At 33.6% G+C, this 17,503-nt stretch overlaps 1 protein-coding gene across 4 annotated transcripts; it reads right to left on the minus strand.

Annotated features, from left to right (window-relative positions):
* Positions 1-781: 781 nt before the first annotated feature.
* Positions 782-17,368, minus strand: LOC131851204 (peroxisomal membrane protein PEX14). 4 transcript variants are annotated; one of them, XM_059201697.1, is made up of 5 exons: positions 17,135-17,368; positions 11,459-11,743; positions 10,086-10,300; positions 7,148-7,357; positions 782-1,212 (listed from the first exon to the last, which is right to left on the minus strand). In XM_059201697.1, the coding sequence occupies exons 1-5, from the start codon at positions 17,183-17,185 to the stop codon at positions 1,017-1,019; spliced, it is 957 nt and encodes a 318-aa protein (XP_059057680.1). In that variant the 5' UTR covers positions 17,186-17,368; the 3' UTR covers positions 782-1,016. The 4 variants fall into 4 exon arrangements, with proteins under 4 accessions (XP_059057680.1, XP_059057760.1, XP_059057824.1 ...); XM_059201777.1 differs by having other exon boundaries at positions 11,459-11,722; positions 17,135-17,367; XM_059201841.1 differs by lacking the exon at positions 782-1,212 and adding an exon at positions 3,711-3,955 and having other exon boundaries at positions 17,135-17,367.
* Positions 17,369-17,503: the final 135 nt, after the last annotated feature.

Raw genomic sequence — 17,503 nt, forward strand, 5'->3', positions numbered from 1 at the left:
GGACACTATAGCCCCCATCTGTGGGGGGGAAAGTTGTTAGTAATGTAGACCTTTGATCTTATTGCAGCGATGTACCATGTCAGGTTGACTTCCACGCGGTTCTTGATGTATTTGTCACGATGACCTGACTTGACCTCATGCTCATCTTATCATCCTTCACTGGTGCCTCGCCAGCGTAAACCGTTAGCGCAAGCGGGTGCACCATTCCGTTACATTCACAAAAAAAGCTCCCATCTGTGAGAGGTCGTGTAATTGGACTCACACATGGGGCGTTAATTAAACTTAAATTAAACATTTAAAGAGCTAAAGTTTAGACTACTATTAAACAAATTATTAAATTTTACTGGATGTAAAGATCGATCCTAGAATACAACTAATCAAAATCTGATGAATAAAGGAGTAATTTTTAAAATAATATTTGTTAATTTTTAATTAACATAAGACCATAACCACTCTAATTCATCAGCGCCATCTAGTTCCAAACTAAACCTAAGCGAAATAGAGCTAGTATTGTACAATATAATCATCATGTTTTCTTGGTTCCATTTATTTGGGGTCTACGTAATAAATTTTGCTCTTCCATTCATCCCTATTCTTACTATATCATCTTTCACAGTCCATTTTCAGATCTTCCTCTGCCCTTGCAACCAATCACATTCACATGCTATACAAATAAACTATAGACATATTTAATAAAATATTTATTAGGTACATAACTAAGACCTTACTCCGACACTCGTAGGATATGGTAATATTGTAATGATAAACAGTGAGACAATTGTCCTAGCTTTTTTAAAAAAACATTTATGTTCTGAACATATACATATACACATTTGAATATGATCAAATTAAATATAATTAAGTACTAAACTAAAATGTTAAAAATTACTATAACTAGTCGGGTCAAATACTAATGGTTATAATTCTACTGGCGCCAATTTTTTTTTTTTGGTTCGGTTTTTCCTTTATAGGGAAAGGCAAAAGGACTCAGCCCATACAGCTATTGTCTTGTAATTTTAATTTTTTTGACGTTTCAGTATTGCCAATTTTTCCTCCCAAAGATTCTTTTCTGCGGCCGGCATAGATCTCCAAATCGCGGCGTGTTTCTTGCAAATTTCGGTGTGTTTTAAGCCAGGGTTGTCTGCCTCAACCTGTGCCCGTGTACTGCCTATGTACAACATGTATGCTGTAGACGGTACCTTGTAGTTACCACTGGCAAAAATAATAAATAAAATTAACAAATACGTAACCACTGAAAACTTATAAATCACGTGTAGATTGCTATGCGAGTTGGCCTTCAGCCGCTCCAAAAGTCCTTCGCGGGTCTGGAGTACCTTCTGCACTCGCCCCCTATCGTCCGGTGAAACTTAGTTGTTGCCAACAGCATTAGAGTAGTCCGAAAGAAAAACCACCGCCGTCTGTTCGGTCATATCTTTTAAACTACGCAACGAATTTTGATGCAGTATTCAGCAATAGATAAAGTGATTCAAGAGATAGGTTTATTGTATAATACATGCGTGTTATAGCATAGAACAACCCGAGAAATTCAATTTCATTTGTAATGCATCCGTGCGAAACCGGTCGGTTCGCTAGTTTTCTATAAAATAAAATACATATCCATTATTGGTAATTTACTTTATTTTACACTAATAAATTACAATTACAAATTGTCATTGGAAAAATAAAAAAATATATGTCATTAAAATGATATCCCAATTTCAATATTATAGTTTGACAGTTCTAATTTGATTATTGTTAATTTCATATTGAATCCGTGAAACGCTATGTTCTTGTGGTTATTGTGGTTTGAGTTACTTCCGAGATACATAGGTTCAATCTTCAAATGGTGTCACACCTATTTTAGTTACTAAAAATGTTTGTAGTATTTTTGTAGTATTCTACTTCAATTTGTTTTTTTTATGTTGTAATTCACTGCATAACATAAATGCACTATGTATCTATTTACATTAGGGTTTAGATGTTGCACGCATAAATAATAAACTGCATTAATTAAAAAATAAATAAAACTGAAGTCATATAAATCTATATTTCTAATTATGGGTTTATTTAAATTTATTTTTCTATGTATAATATGTATGTATTTACGAAAAAAAATCTATGATATTGTTTCAGTTATCTAGTACCCATAACACAAGCTTTAGCTAGCTTAACTTGGGTCTAGATGGCGCTGTGTGAATTGTCCTGAGATTATTATTATTATATTTTTAATTAATGTAGCTTATTATGGATCTATATAATGGCTACGACGGTACTGTCAAGAGCGTATCGAATAAAGAATATTATGGATCTTACAGTCACTTGTTTATCGTTCAAAATTAGTCCACAAGCAATGAATTTTAAACGTTAAGTTGTTATATCTGTTAGGTAAATGATATTTTCCATAGTCTGACCGAATTTCGGTTTCCTTGTCAGTTTCGGTCGCCATAAAACCGAAAACTTTCCGAGTTAAAATTCTAAACTACCGTTTTAGTTGCAAATGTATATTTATATGGCGTTGAAATACTTAAACTGTCGACAAAATTGACCGAATTCCGATCGAGCTTCTAATATTAAAAAACCCAGATACATAAATATATATTTACATTCATTTAAATAAATATATGTATTGTTTCTCCACACAATAAATAAATACAGAGTTTAAGAAGAAATATTATGACAATATCTTTAAAACTCATATATAACACAGTCACCTTACCTTGACGCGTGAAGTTCACAAACTTTTCTAATATTGTACAAGCAAAAAAATATTTTAAATGCACCCTACTTAAAATGTATTTTTGCTTGCAATATATCATGTTAAAAATCGTTTATTTATCTCAGCTCCCTGCGTCATGTTAAGATGAACGTATTAGTCCGATGCCATATTCCATTCAGTCGGACGATTGCTCTATGCGATCACGTTCCAATTGGCGCATTTACAAAGAGGGCGGGGCGTAGCAACCAAATCCGCCAATCGAACGAAAGTTGCATAAAGCAAACGTTAGATGACCGAATAATGTATGACCGTACTAATGTTTTACTTCTTTGACTAGTTTCAACACAACTAGGTAATTAATAAGATAATTAACAATAAAGAGGAATTTTTACCATGCCTAAATATTTATACAGGTATATTTTATATATTTTCGATTCGATTTAAAACAGTGTTTATCAAAACCTTCGAGTCGTTGGATAAAAAAAAATACATTTATATGTTAGTCCTATAATACAAATTACTATGATACTTGTCTAAAATCAATAATGTAGATTTAAATTTAGCGTATGGCTTTAGTGGGTCGCCTAAACTTGTCAACTCATAAATTTGATTCATCGAAAAGTTTGAAAAACACTGCCTTAAAATATACATATACATTTTTATATATTAAATATTTCAGAACAAACACCCCCATTTAGTATACATATTTAATGATACTAATAAATATTACACCACACATGCCCTTTACAATTGTTTATTTTTTTTAGTGGTAAGTAGTTCTTTTTTGCAATTTAATACAATTAAATTTAATATACTAAACTACTGAGTAAGACGGAACACTACCTATTTACGAACTGAAGCCGTCATTCTATGAAAGTGTGAGTTAGGAAGTGTTGCCATCTTTATATACATTTTGTTAAATAAACTATCATAGACAAATGTCACAGGATGTTATTGTGTTATATACAAAAGGTAGAAGAGTTACTACAAGGAATTACAATGATTCGATATCATTATAATTATTTACTTAACATTTTTTTATTATATTAAATTACAGAATATAAATAATGATGATTATTTACAGTATGTAATTTTAGGTAATCTGTTTTCTAGTAACACATCTGAGGTATTTTTATTTGACGAGGGACGAGTTTTGGGTGTTAATGTGCGCGCGATTGAGTGGCTCTTGGGGCATCACTTTTGTCGTATGTAGTGTTCCGTCTCGTGCTTTTTGTTGATCTGTAACGCAAAATATGTGGTTGTAGCCCACTCATGCATAAACGATATATCTCCTCTGGAAAGTATACACTCTATCTTGAGGAGATAAAAACCATCGTTCCTGAGAATATAATAAAATATTTATTTTTTATAGAATTATTGTTCAAACTTTTTAAGTTATGTATGATATATCTCCTGTCAGGAGATCAATAGATACTGATATAATCAAGCCCCATATTATGTCCATATTAATGCTATTATATATATATACGTATATAACAGATGTCCAACTATTTTATTTAAATCAATTCAAATTAAAATACCTATATTTGTGTGGGTCTATTTCAGACTCTGGACTTCTGGACCCCGCAATATAGGTTAGCCTAGTGTGGGGTCATTATATATTATATTACATTTGTATATTTCAAAATAATTAAATAAAATACATATATAATAGGAAAACCAGGCCCATACTATGTCTATGTTCACACAATATATAGATATATTTCAATTGCCTATAGATATAAATTCTAAATACACTATGGGCGTTGGGACAAATGTGTCGCTGCAACCACTGAGATTAAATTCACAAAAACATATCTAAAATTAATATAACAAAAGGATTCATATACAGGGTTATATAGGGCATCTGAATAGAAAGCCAGTGAGTAATATTCATGAACCTCCCCAAGATGTAAAGTAAAACAATGAAAATAATTTTTAAAACCTTTATACAATTAAAAAGATACTATTTATACAAAGTGAGATGTCTTTAAAACTCTAAATAAAATAATTTAATTAGTAACCCGAAGAATCTGCAGATTCTGCCAAACTGAAGAGGAAACGCCACTAGAGATCCTATGTGGTTGTAGCCCACTCATGCATAAACGAAATATCTCCTTTGGAAAGTTTACACTCTTTCCCGAGGAGATAAAAACTATCGCTCCTAAGAATATCCTTCAATTCTTGTCCCTGACGGGTCTAGGCTGCGAACTTTGAAAAAGTTCAGGGGTCAGCACAATAGATCTTTGTAGGTTGCAGTGCTACAGGTGCTACAAACATCAGACAATAGCCCAAACATCCCAATAAAAAAAAAACCCGAAGAATAAAATAATTAGTTTACTAGTTGAACCACGCAACTTTGTCTGCGTCACACTTACTTGACATTTATAGTTATATTTCGCCCAATTTATATAGTATCTTTTTAAATTATAGCATATAAGATATATAAGCTATATTACTGTAAAGTTTCATTAAAATTCGTTCAGTAGTTGTTGCGTGAAAGAGTAACAAACATCCGTACGTACAAACATTCGCGTTTATAATATTAGTAACATATAAAATCAAAAAGATTCAATGATATAAAATAAAAACAGAATCAGCGCGGTTACATGATCAATTTAATTAGAAAAGTAAAAAAATATTTCTCACTTTATTTCTTGGTGAAAGCTGTTAATTTTCAGGAGTATTGGTTTTTTAGTTCTCTATAAACCCTTTCCAAACAACCCTGCATATGACGTACTCTAATTGTCTTGAAATTTTACAACGAATATATACTGTGGTGTTCACAGATTAAAAACTAAACATGACCGTAAGTGATTAGATATATAATGTCCATAATAACTTATTAGAAAGGTAACCCCATGCCATGTGACGGTGTCCACGTGTATGCCATGGATATCGTAATTGTATGGTGCTAGTTTATAGCACTTTGACACGATACTTGAGCTTCATGTACTGTAAATTAAAAGTTTTATTTAACACATGTTTTTAAGACTTGAAATGGAGGTTTCAAAATTGCGTGAGGAATAACATATAACACATTATATGAGGGTTTCGAAACGTTACATGAGAGATTATTAGGCATTACATGTGGGTTTTGAGAGGTTTAATTGTTTTTAGGATAAGGTACTTAAGGTTACATAGGGTTTCTGTGACATTACATGTGGGCTTCTATATAATGTATAATACTTGGAGATAAAACATGTGAGAACGTAAAGAATATATTCTGCTTATTTTCTCGAACGTAACGAGAAAAAGCACACAAACTGATATATGAACTAAATTTTCTGTGTGCGTGTGCTTGCGTGCGTGCGTGAGTGAGTGACAGAGAGAATGAGTGAGAGAGAGTTTTAAGAGCATTTCAAAATACCTAATATTGATTAATTATTTGATGCGTTATTAGCCCCATGTGATGATATTTTAGTATATAAAGGGTTATCTAGTTAGTAGGTAGTTAGTTCTTTGGATGGTTTCATTAATACGGTAGTAACATAAGCACTTAGTAGCACGTGCACGTAGTAATATAAACACAAATGCAGCTAACTTTGTAAGTTGCGTTTCGATTAAAGGGTGAGGCAGGGTGAGATAAGATAGTGAAATTACAGGATAAGAAGCATCTTAATTATCCAAAATAGCAACGCACGGGCGCCACATATTAACACGATATCGGTAGTGCTATTGTATGTATATTACGATATAAGTGCGTTATGATGGTTATAATACATAAGGTGGAATTTCAACCGGAGCCCAAGGCGAGGGGGTAATAGAGCTGTGTGTTAAATGCGCACGTATATCGTACGTTTTTAAACACACTTGATTTTAAATAAACTCAATTATAAAATTGTGATAAAGACTGTTGCTTTACCTATGTCTAATTTTTTTAATTCAGCGAGCTGTTTACTAGCTGTCGCCGCAAGGCGGTCAGTTCGAAATTTGATAGAAAAAAAATAGCAAATAGTGCGGGTAAAATTGCTTTATATACCGAATTTCGATGAAGTTGGATCCACTTTACGAGCCAGTGTGTTGGAAATGTATATAACCTACTATCTAGGTAAATGTGTCCCATAGATATTCCCCCCGTAAAAATATATTACGTAATTATCCCATACTATCCCATAGTGGTCGCTAAGTGGTCGAAATTCGACCATAATTAATTTAAATTATAAGTTTGAATATAATTAATGTCACAATTTGACCACAGACTATCGATATACAAAACAGTATATATAAGTGTGTCTAACACATGGTAGAGTGTAATTTTTCTTTTTAATTTAATGCTTTTTTTAAGTAAAATAAAAAAATACATTACCATGCACTCTCGATATATAAACTATAAGTATATGAATTTTCATACTGTTCAAGTAATTATCATCAAAAGTGGTACACAGTTTTTTATTCACGTATTAAGATTATGCATTTATCTGTACTCACATGATCTCTAAACTGCTATCACTATTCTTGGTGGCTTGTTCTCCCTCACTGGAGTTGGATCCGCCCGACTCAGACCGGTGGCTTCGGCTCCTGTGTGGTTTCTTCTTCTCTTCAACGACGGCCTCCGTGGATGTCGCCTCAGCAGACTGTCGCTGCCAGTTCGGAATTGATGGCGGGTCGGACCGGGCTTTGAGGGTTGAGAATTGATTCCTACAATGTTATAACATTAATTGAGATCAATCTTAGAGATCAGATTTGCACTTTTTGTAACAATACTCTTCCGAAACGGCTTGACCGATCGAGACCAAAATTTCATGGAAGACTTTCGGGTCTCCATCGTTTACCATTAAAAAAATTCCGATCCGAATTCCAATTCCGAAAATGTAACCTGGCGTGTAAACAACACAGCGGTAACTAACCTAGTAATATTAACATATCCCTGAATAATTCATACAGCGCCATCTAGTCCAAAGATAAGCAGAGTTTGTGCTATGCTATACGTATTAGATAACTGATATAAATTCTTAGATATTTTTTTTTGTAAAAATATACAACCATACTCATGAATACAAATATTTGTACCATGCGAGGAATCAAACCCGCGACTATCGGAAGCAAAGGGATGTGCTAAACCGCTAGATCACCGAGACCGTCAAATTAATAGATAAGGAGGATTCTTTTTCTTTACGTGTCGTAAAAAATATTTCAACGAACTTATCGACATCATTCACTTATTCTTTTTTAGCATGGGGAACAATCGAGCTTACGGCTAACCTGATGCTAAGTGATTACCGCCCATGAGCACTCACAACAGGGGATTTACAAAATTCCTGACTAATTCTCAGGCCCTTGATTGACACAAAGTTACTGTCGTTAAAAAAAACCTACCTACCCACTTATTAATAAAAACGGCTATTATAAATATGAAAGTGTGTCTGTCTGTCTGTTTATTCACTTTTCACAACTAAAAAACTAAGATTAACCTGACATTGAGGGTGACGCAGCTGGACTCGAGTTATAAAGCGAGTTTCAATACGTTTGTGGCCTGAGTCCCCACCAACATGCTGAGCACCTTCATGAAGGAGGACTATTGGCCAAAAGGTGTATCGGCGCTACCGTGGCAGATTGCCGTCGTCAGTGCCACGATCACACAAACAATATATATTCATATTTTATATCTTTACATAGTATAAAACAAAGTCGCTGTCGCTGTCTGTATGTATGCTTATGCATACGTATATTGTCATATATGTATGCTTAAATCTTTAAAACTACGCAACGGATTTTGAAGCGATTTTAATAGATAGTGTGATTCAAGAGGAAAGTTTATATATATAATACATGTACACTCATGCGAAGTCGGAGCGAGTAGATAGTTAATTATAATATCATTCATATGTATGTTAGTCTGTAAGGTATTTAGAATATGGGCCCTTATTAGCTTGAATGAAATAAATAAAAAATTAACTTTCTTTTTATTTACATAAGGCATTGAACTTTATTATAAACTGACTTTGACTAATTAAATTTCACCTTTTGTGTTAATTATAATTATCAGTTATATAATCAATTATGTATTTATGAACTGCGCAATGATAAATTGTGGATTTGTGCGCAAAACAATTTTATCGTTATTAGCTCATTATTTCGAGAGGCCATGACATAATATGATAATATTAAAATGACAAATACTAAACGACTCTTTAGACTAGAGTAGTTTTTGCTATGTTAATTAGAAACTTTGGTATTTGACTTAAGTATATTGGGAACGGGTTTTCAAACTACGTATATTTTTTGATGATGAAATTAAAGTGATGACAAGTGAGAGAGCATCATTCAGTCATTATTCATATAAAACTACATCTCGATTCCACGAATCTACACTTTTATCTAGACCCAAGTTAATCTATCTAAAGCTTGTGTTATGGGTACTAGATACTGATACAAATTTGAAACAAATGTTTGTGCCGTGAGAGGAATAGAAACCGCGACCATCGGCAGTAAAGCAGGGTGCTAAACCTCTAGACTACCGAGGCCGGCAATATTAAATGCATAAATGTCTACCTCTTTGTTTATTTGTTTAATTTTCAAGACGGCTACTAATGAATTTTGATGGGTAAAGATATATTAAAAATTCTAAAATCATTTATTCATGTAGGACATTTTAGTCTTGGTGTTTTCTATGTATATTACGTATGTATTTATAAAATTAAATCTAAGTATTTATAACAGTTGCCTATTATCCATACCACAAGCTCTGTTTACCGTGTGACAAGATGGCGCTGTGTAAATTCTTCAGAGTTGTTTATTTATTATTAGTTGATCCGCGACTTCGTCTACGACACTCTTACTTGGCATTTATCGTTATATTACGCTCAATTTAAAAATATATTTTTAAAGTATAGTCTATGTGTTATTCTGATGTATAAGCTATATTAAAATCGGTACAATGATTTTTGCGTGAAAGAGTAATAAACATCTATCCATACTTACAAACTTTGACAATTATAATATTAATAAGATTATTATTACTTATCATCATCCATTGATGTCCCGCCACCGTATACCGTTAGCACTGGCGGGTGCACCATTCCATTATCTATACATATAAATAAAATTGGAGTGTCTGCTTGTAATATTCAAATAACCATTTTTTACTACATGCATATGAATATAAATACGGTACATACACCAAAATGTCATTTTTTACATTTTTGTCTGTATATCTGTCTGTCTGTCTGTTTGTACCGGCTAATCTCTGAAATGGCGGGATCGATTTTGACGAGACTTTTTGGCAGGTAGCTGATGTATTTAGGAGTAACTTAGACTACTTTTATTTTAGAAAAATAATGTTAAATTCCATGCGGACGAAGTCGCGGGGACAGCTAGTCAACCATAAAAAACAAACATCTAGCAAAACGAAGCAAATAAAGACTACCTATTTAGTAGTATTCCTTTAACAGACGATATATCAGACTTGATATTGTCGAGTTGTGATCGTATAACATTCTGTTGAACTGACGTCTGTATCTCCCCGCGCAGTGACGTTACATTAGAGTTAAGCACATCCAAGGATTTCCGAAGCTCATCAATACATTCCTCGGTTGATTTTCTTTTAGGTTCTTCAACAAACAGCATATGTCGGATGCAGTTCTGTAAAATGTATAATAATTATACTTGCTGTACTGTAAAACTTATTATAAAAATGGCGGATAATAAAAAAAACATGTTTAATTATCCATATATGTAATTTGAATGGCAAATAAGTTGACAGTCTATCTAACATCACGTTATCAAGTGATACCGGTGATACCACTCATGCGTTGCCATTTCAGAGAACTAATTGTACCCTGTAATTTCGCTGCGCTAATGAAAAATAAATATTACCCATATATGTAATATGAATGACAAACACGGTGACGTCCGTCTGATGTTAAGTGTAACATCACATTATCATATGATACCCGTGATGCCATTCATACATTCCCATATCAGAGGGCTAAGTTGTCTTACCTTGTAATTTCACTGCCTAATTTGCCTAACTAAAAAACAGCTTATAAAGAAAGCTGGTTGGCAGCTGCAATAGATGATACTGAGGTATCCACGGAGACGACTTGTTTCAGTGTACTGTTTTTGATAATGTAGAGGACAAGCCAGCCTACGGCTCATCTGATATTGCCATACCAAAGGACTAAGTTGTCTTACCCTGTAATTTCACTGCCTAATTTGTGTAACTAAAAAACAGCTTCTAAAGAAGGCTGGTTGGCAGCTGCAATAGATGATACTGAGGTATCCACGGAGACGACTTGTTTCAGTGTACTGTTTTTTATAGGGGACAAGCTAGCCTATAGCTCACCTGATGGTATGTGATTATCGCCATCCATGCACACCCGCAACAACGGGAGTTGCAAGTGCGTTGTCGGTACTTTAAGAAGAAATTCAACCCAAGTCAAATTGGACTAATTCACAGACCATAACCATTACTACCTCAAATCATTCATATTCTCTTTAAACTTCCTTGTAATCTCTCGAAACCCTTATGTAATGCCGCGGAACTCCCATGTAACGTCTAGAAACACTATGTAATATCCCAAAACTCCCATGTGATATTTTGTGGGGGTACCCCTGTCTTATAGCGAAATCTCCATGTACATGTATTACGTATAATTCCGAATCTCATATAATCACGAGGGGATGTAACATCATGGTTGAGTTATGTCGGTGATTAGTTCTCTGACGAATGACTTTGTAACGGGTTCGTTCTTCATACTTGACTAAAAACATATTTAAATATGGAATAACAAAACTGACCTTGTAAAACCAGTAGCATCCATAGGCAAAACCTCCATAGATAATTAGGGGTAGCACATTGTCTCTGAACCAGGACGTTCTAGAGTGTCGATAGAACACAAACTCTGATGAAACCGGTGCAAAGTCTATCATCTCGCCGACTTTCTCAATGGCTTTCTGGATTTCTGCGTCGTTCAGACCTTTGTTGCGGAGGAACCTCTCTTTACTTTCCATGGTACATCGCTGCACGTTGGGGTTCGTGAGGAATTTTACAGCGGTGTTTATCTGCAATTCGCGATAGTACATCTGTTGTTCATTAATATTGAAGTTATTATAACAATAACTAGCTGTCCCGGCAAACTTATATTGCCATATAAAAATATTGCTATTTAAAATAGGGGTTGGTGGTAGGGTGAAAATTTTAGTCTGTATGTATTTTTTAATGCCACATAATAGAAAAAAAAAACATTTTTTTATGAGGTGAGCTACCCTTAACACTTGGGGGTATAAAAATTAGTTATAAACCTATTCTCAGATATACATACCACAGATACATACTACTGAATATACATATAAAATTTCATCAAAATCGGTCAAGCAATTTCAGAGCATAAACACGACACCTGTGACATGAGAATTTTATATATTAGATAATAATAACCTTTGACAATTCACACATCCAGTCCCAGGCAATTCACGCAGCGCCATCTAGTCCCAAACTAAGCAGAGCTTGTGTTATGGATATTAGACAACTGATTAAAAATACATAAATACATTTTTTGTAAATATATGTATACATAGATGGGGAAAGATGATTGTTAGTGATTTAGTCCACATTACTAAAGATACTGCTAGCAAAGTATCAAGTCAAGTTGACCTTTACGCGGTTACCACTAGAAACCATCGTGGTAAATTGCTATTTGTCAAGAACAACTGATTGATGTCTGTACATGGAAGATAAATGACAAAAACTTATTATTGGAAGATTTCATCAAAATATTAGAACCTAAAATAATGATTCTTAGAATTTTTATCCCTAATCTATGTGTTTGTGTATCTAGTCTCAGAAACTTAACTGATTTGGGTGCGGCCGTTAGTGACAACTGCACCCGAATCAGTTAAGCCGTTTGTATCTTGATAACCTTCACTTAATATTTTGTGTTAATCATCAGGTTGTAGATGTTCCTTTTTTCGCCAAGTATATTTGCAAACAGTGCTAAGCCTGATGCTGTCACGTACTCATCTCCATCCTAGAACTACCGCAGGTCTTCTAGCTCCAGGATATGAAAGTGTAGAAGATATGGAAAGAGATTTCTGCTACGCAAAAGTGAAAATTTCCTATAGTATAACATCTGAAAATGGCATTGTCACATCAACTTGTACTAACAAGTTAAATGAACTGTGAAATTGTCATTCTATTATATAGTTGGTAACGGTAATAAATGAAACATTACCCTTTGACACGTGTAAACTCTTAACCAAACGATTAGCATAAGTATGTAAATTTTTTAAAGCTTTAGTTAGACAAACAATTGACAAGTATTCTATTTTGTACAGTAAAATATAGGTATTTTGGATAAAAAATGCTTCTAAATAGTCAATATTTTCTCCTTAAGTTGTCACTTTTGGTTTTTCGAGTGTAGTGGGGCACAAGATGACGGCCTATGAACAGTGACTCGAACAAAACGAGGATTATACGAACAGCCCGTGGCGGCAGCAGCAAGCAAAACTAAAAAATCAACGTTTCACAATAAAAAGTGGTGAGGGGCAAGGAGCAGGATTTTTTGATCAACATGGACCTATTTGAACGTTCTAGAATTGAAACTAATGTGTGTATTATGACACTTGAATTCATTGGAATTTTGGAAGCATTACGAAGCATACGCTGCAGGTTTGAATTGCACAAAATTATAATCTGTTCTTATAGTAAGAGTGCAATTGAAGAATTGGCTCCATGCGCCTTTGGATACAGAAAGTTTCGATAGTCTTTAATATACTCGCTCAGAGTCGTGTCTGTCTGCGTAACAATTTTGTGAATTTGCAATGTAAGGGTTCCTCTTCTTTCGTTTCAATGGCAACTAAATGTAATTTCCCCAGAATGTTGCGACTACTTTTGCGCATTCTGTTGCATTTTTTAGCTGTGCAGGATGATGGGCATAAAGGACAGGACAATAGGTGGGTCATAGTCTGGGATGGCGCTTCGTAGTCGCCAGACTCCCTTGAAGCGACACCCCATTTTAGCAAGTAGTACCTGCAGCGGCCCATCTAGGTTCGCAGTCTATTAAGCGATTTCCAAGTGGGCCATTGCAGGTCGCTATCTGGGGACAAGTGTTCGGCTGGTTGACTGAAGTTCAAAGGAGCGGGATGGCTTGACTTCCATCAGTCGACTTTGGCTTTACGTGGATCGTTGGTCAAAGCTTGTCTTTCTTGCACATATTGGTATAAAGGGAAATGACGATATGTTAAACGAAAATTAAATAAATAAAACTTCTGAATAAATTTACGCATGCCGTGCCAATCGGTGAGTAAACATTATATATCTCAAATATAGGTGATAATAATTGTAAAAATAACATCTTTGGTCGCTTAAAAAAATATATTTTTCTTGGAAAATACTTTATGGATTTTTTTATTTATTCATTCAAACTTCAATGCACAAATACATAAATAAAGGTGCTTTTCGGGTTGTACCGAAACTATAAAGATTCTTATAGATAAATCTGATAAACGATAATGATAGACACTTAATTAAAACTGTATATTAAAACTTAAAATGTACTGAGAGATAGGCCTCTTGCCTAGTTTAGTTCCCAGGCTCATACAATCACAACAAATTATTTATGAAAATGAATTAATACCTGTATATGATTGTGGCTTAATAAAAGTTATTATTTTTTTAACTGATTAATTAAAACCGTGTACCCAACACGCGGCGCTCTTGATGACCAATGCCAACTGACTTTTGGTGAAATATGAAATGTAAAATTAAATGTTAGTGTTACGAAATAATGTGCGACGCTAGCTCATGCAGACAGCGGACTGACACTGAGACATTTTCTCCCAGTCAACCATAGAGTAAACAGGGATTCAAGTTCTTCTTCTTCTTCTTTCAACATATATTTGTCCACTGGTGGACGTATGCCTCTTGCATAAGTTTGCACTTCAGTCTGTCTGTGGCGTGTCTTGTCCAGGACGGTCCTGCCGTCTTCCTCACATCATCAGACCATCTGGCAATTGGTCTGCCTACGCATTGGGATTCATGTTGGCAGTGCATAACCAAAATTTGAACTTCAATTTATTTTATGACTGACTTCGTCTGCTTTTGAGAGCTATAACCAATGTTCAGTATTGTGATACAATCTATCTTCACATTAAATTTAGACCGATAGAAGAGAATTTAGAATATACAATATTAATTTGGATTAAGTAATTGTCACTCGCTATTAACACGGGCTATTGTTATAGTTGACGTTAGTATTGCATACATTATAGTCACATTCACCTCATATGTACTTCATACCTCTGTAACCTAGTTACCACGCTTGTTACGATTGATTTTGCTACGAATTCCTACATATGCACCTTTTTTTGTTACTATAATTGTAAACAAGCCAATAACAATCCTTGTGATAAATGGCAATCGTCGTGTACAGGGTCATCTACTAATCGGATTTAAATAGAGGGGAGAGGGGATTCGAAAAAATCACGTAACATCACAAGAGGTTTAATGTAATATAATAATAACCCAGGGCACTTCACACAGCGCCATCTAGTCCCAAGCTAAGCAGGGTTTAAAATTTCAAGCTGGTAGATTTTTTTTTGCAACTACATACATAATATACGTAGAAAACATCTAGATGGATACAAACTATCATAGTCATGAATATAAATGTTTGTACCGTAAGAGCAATTGAAACCGCGACCAATAGAAGTACACTGGTGGTGTTTTAAACCGCTACACTATTGGGGCAGTCACGACGATGACCTGACCTCATACTCATCTTCTCATCCTCCAATGGTGCCCCGCCAGTGTATACTGATACCGCCGGTGGGTGCTCCATTCCATTAAGATCCATTAAAAATCATTATATAACTCAACCACGCATGGCCTGCGTGTTTGAAGGTATTATACCCCCATAAAAAGGGAGATATATATATAATAATAAAGATAGTTATTACTGTTAACTTTTAAGTTTACAAATTTATACATTTATTTCGCAGTTAATGTGTTTGTTAGTTTAATTATATTAATTAATTTTTTTTTCATCTAAAAGTTAACAATTTGTCATGATGTGGCATGGTGGTATATATTTGCAAGTAAATCAGCAGGCAAAAGCTATATCAGTAAAAGTTGTGTTGCATGTAGCTATGAACTCTGAGGTTTCAACATGTTAGGTGCAAAGGTTGTATTATTTGTGTAAAATAAATAAACATTATCTAAAACTCATGTAAAATGTTAGAGCAAGAGCTAAAATGTTATTGTTGAGTTTAACAATAACAATTCTTAAGCAACTTGAGTGTGTTGTTAAAAATAAATACACTTTCTGTTTTTTCTCATCTACCTTAAAGGTTTTCTGGATGACATTGCTTATGTGATAAACTGCCTTTTATACCTTATTACACTAATTAATTTTTTGTATTTCTGGTACAATATTTAATTATAATAACTAGCTACTTACCCCGGCGTCACATGGGTGTACATGTATTATATATATAAACCTTCCTCTAGAATCATGCTATCTATTAAAAAAACTATTTCAAAATCCATTACGTAGTTTTAAATATTTCAGCATATATAGAGACAGAGACACAGTGACAGTGACTTTATTATATACTATGTAATGATATAATAAATATATATGTACATATAAATATTCATATAATTGAAAATTGTCTACTTGATGTTGTGACACAGACAGGAAATGCTAAGTTATCAACCCACTTCGATAAAAGTGAAGCTTCTCAATCAACCCTATTCCTATTTATTTTGTTAGCAATCTTAGATTCTTTTCTAGATGCTGTTAATTTTGATGATTCCTTTTTATTTCAAAAAGTTAGGTTAATAAATGAGATATTAATTGTTAAATCAATTTTGAATCCGCTGGCTTGGCTACCTACTATTATGTCATGTTAGTTTAAATAGAATTTGCTTTTGTTTTATACTGTATCATTCAGGACAGAAAGGGTTAGGACTGCCTAAGTAAAAAAATAAATTAAAAACTATGAAAAAAAATAAGCATCTAATAGTAAAAGTAGTCACTTACATAGATTTATAGAAGTACAGTATCATTAAAGACATGTAAAGACTATTTACCAAATACATACAGTAGTTAGTAATACTTGTTTTAAGTTTTTTTTATGATTTCAGAATTATCTGCTAAATATATAATTTTTTAATCATCTAAGAAGCCTTATTTACATTGAACTAATTATCTGGTACAGACATCATTATAATACCTACCTACTGTTATAGATTACAGTCATAACTAATAGACATAATAAGCTATTGAATTAGGTACAAAGAATAAAGATAATACGTTTGGGTACAAGATCGAAGGTCAATTTACAAATCAAAATACAGAAATTCAAAACAGCTTATAATATTTATCTACTAAAAAACATGGTTTGTTTTTAATAAACGTACAGGCAATAAAAACATTGTTGTAAAAACAGTTTAATAAATGTATGGGAACTTACCAAATTTTCCCGGATCTCGTTGCTAGCAGCTAATAATCCATCCGCACTCATATTGAATTTGTAAAAAATGCCTTTAATGTTAAATTGTGTATATTGATAAACAAAAAAATTACATAAATCGTAAACTCTATAATCTGTTATAGAAAACTAAGTGGAATCAATGAAAATGGAAATCGAAATCAAAGAAGACAGAGTCTATTCGAAGACATCGTAGACAAGCTGATTTGCTTGACTTTGACTGTTCGTTTTGACATTTGTGAAACGATTGACTGATCGAATGAACAGAAAGTGTACATGAACTTAAAATATAATTTCAAGGAAATAGTAAAAAAAATAATATATTGCCGTCAATCAAACTGTCATTCTATA

This window comes from Achroia grisella, unplaced genomic scaffold (genome assembly GCF_030625045.1).
Source record: "Achroia grisella isolate CSIRO2021 unplaced genomic scaffold, CSIRO_AGI_Agris_v1 utg1061, whole genome shotgun sequence".
Taxonomy (NCBI): Eukaryota; Metazoa; Arthropoda; class Insecta; order Lepidoptera; family Pyralidae; genus Achroia; species Achroia grisella.